At 45.6% G+C, this 1,882-nt stretch overlaps 1 protein-coding gene across 1 annotated transcript in view; it reads left to right on the plus strand.

The window, feature by feature from the left end:
- mylka (myosin, light chain kinase a) overlaps positions 1-1,882 on the plus strand; it is a 59,749-nt gene that overhangs the window by 42,158 nt on the left and 15,709 nt on the right. Inside the window, exons 22-23 of the mRNA XM_008304867.1 lie at positions 430-620; positions 692-839. Of these exons, the coding sequence (XP_008303089.1) occupies positions 430-620; positions 692-839 (339 nt within the window). The remainder of the gene's footprint in view (positions 1-429; positions 621-691; positions 840-1,882) is intronic.

Here is a 1,882-nt window from a genome sequence, read left to right on the forward strand (position 1 = left end):
AATAAAGATTTAGGGGAAAAGCAATGATCTAAAAGCATGAAGAACTAATTCTGAAGATAAAACACTGAAACATAACTAGAATAACGAGACGCTGAAAATACTGAGACAAATACAAACACATGAAAAAGCTGCTAGTAGAAATGTCTAATAACAGCACTGATGTAAAATAATCATAGTGTTTGTTCACCTGTTGACACCTGCAACTGATGATGCTCACCTGGTTGCCGTGGTTACTGACTTAGTGTCAGTGTGTTTAATGTGATCAGCGCTGAAGATGTTAAGGTTCTCGGATCAGCAGTTCAGAGTAAAGACCTCTGTATGTCCAGTAGGGGTCACTGTCTGTCTATCCGTCCGTCTGTCTACCTGTCTGTCTACTCACCTGTCTACTTGTCTGTCTAATTGCCCGTCTGTCTGTCTTCTGTCCCTCAGATAAACCCGACCCCCCAGCAAAGGTTCCTGCGGCCTCAGATATCCGGCGCTCCAGCCTGACGCTGTCGTGGTACGGGCCGACCTACGACGGAGGCAGCGCCGTTCAGTCCTACAACCTGGAGATCTGGGACTCTGTGGAGCAGCAGTGGAAACACCTGGTTTCCTGCAACAGCACCTCCTACAACGTACAGGTGTGTTCCTGCTCACCTGCACACACAGCCTACAGACCGTTAGAGGTTTAACAGTGTGTGTTTCTGTCCAGAACCTCCTCCCAGAGCGGCAGTATAAGTTCAGAGTCCGAGCAGAGAACATCTACGGAGTCGGAGAGCCGAGCGCTGAGTCCGAGCCGGTGACTGTCGGCCTGGTGGATGACGGTGAGAACCTCTCTGACCTGTTTTCGGCTTCATTCAGTCCTGCAGAGCGTTTTCTGTTTCAACCGTCATCTGTGACGGACGTCAGGAGCCCCCAGAAGCTCCTGCAGGTTCAACTGGACCACACTCGGTCTCAGTAGTTTATTTCTTCATTTTGAGAAGTCTGAGGACTGCTGAGAACCTGCAGGAGGTCTGAGATTCAGACAGACCTTCACAATGCTCTGGGCTCTGAGCAGTAGTTTGTGGACGTTGTGGTTTCAGCCTCATTTTTCCTCACTCTAGTTCATGTTTCAGTTCAGTTTTATCTGTGTAGTCAGTTTGCATCACGTCACCTCACAGCCTGAACACAGTCAGGTCCAGACCTCACAGATTCTAACAGAGAACCAACGGTCCAGAGCAGCCTCTGGACTCCCTCTGAGCAACGGTGGGAAGGAACCAAAACCCCCAAGAGGGAGGGGANCCAGGACAGGTAACCAGGACAGGTATCCAGGACAGGTAACCAGGACAGGTAGCCAGGACAGGTAACCAGGACAGGTAACCAGGACAGGTAGCCAGGACAGGTAACCAGTCCATCACAGAGACTCACATTCACACCTACAGACAGTTCAGAGTCACCAGGTAACCTCAGCATGTCTCTGGACTGAGGGAGGAAGCTGAGAACCTGGAGGGAGAACGTGGAGGCTCCACCTAGGAAGATCCCAGACCCAGACCAGGACAGGTAGCCAGGACAAGTAACCAGGACAGGTAGCTGTGAGGACACAGGCGAACCAAACTGAAAACATTCTGAAATTAATAAAATTAAAAACAACATAAAATACAAACTAGATCATCAATAATAACAATAGTAATAATAATAAAAAAATACTGAAAAAGTCTAATTATAATAAAAATGGTAACGGTAGAGAAATGTGTATTCAGAATGATTGAAAAACGTGACATTGAACAATAATAAGGTCAAAAAATCAAAAATATAAACTAGATTATGACTAATAGTAATAAAATATTAGAAATCAAAAAGATGTAAAAATATTACAAAGAATATTGATTTGATAAAAATAGAAGAAAGATGACGTAATAATAAT

Source organism: Stegastes partitus, unplaced genomic scaffold (assembly GCF_000690725.1).
Source record: "Stegastes partitus isolate 25-593 unplaced genomic scaffold, Stegastes_partitus-1.0.2 Scaffold2340, whole genome shotgun sequence".
Lineage (NCBI taxonomy): Eukaryota > Metazoa > Chordata > Actinopteri > Pomacentridae > Stegastes > Stegastes partitus.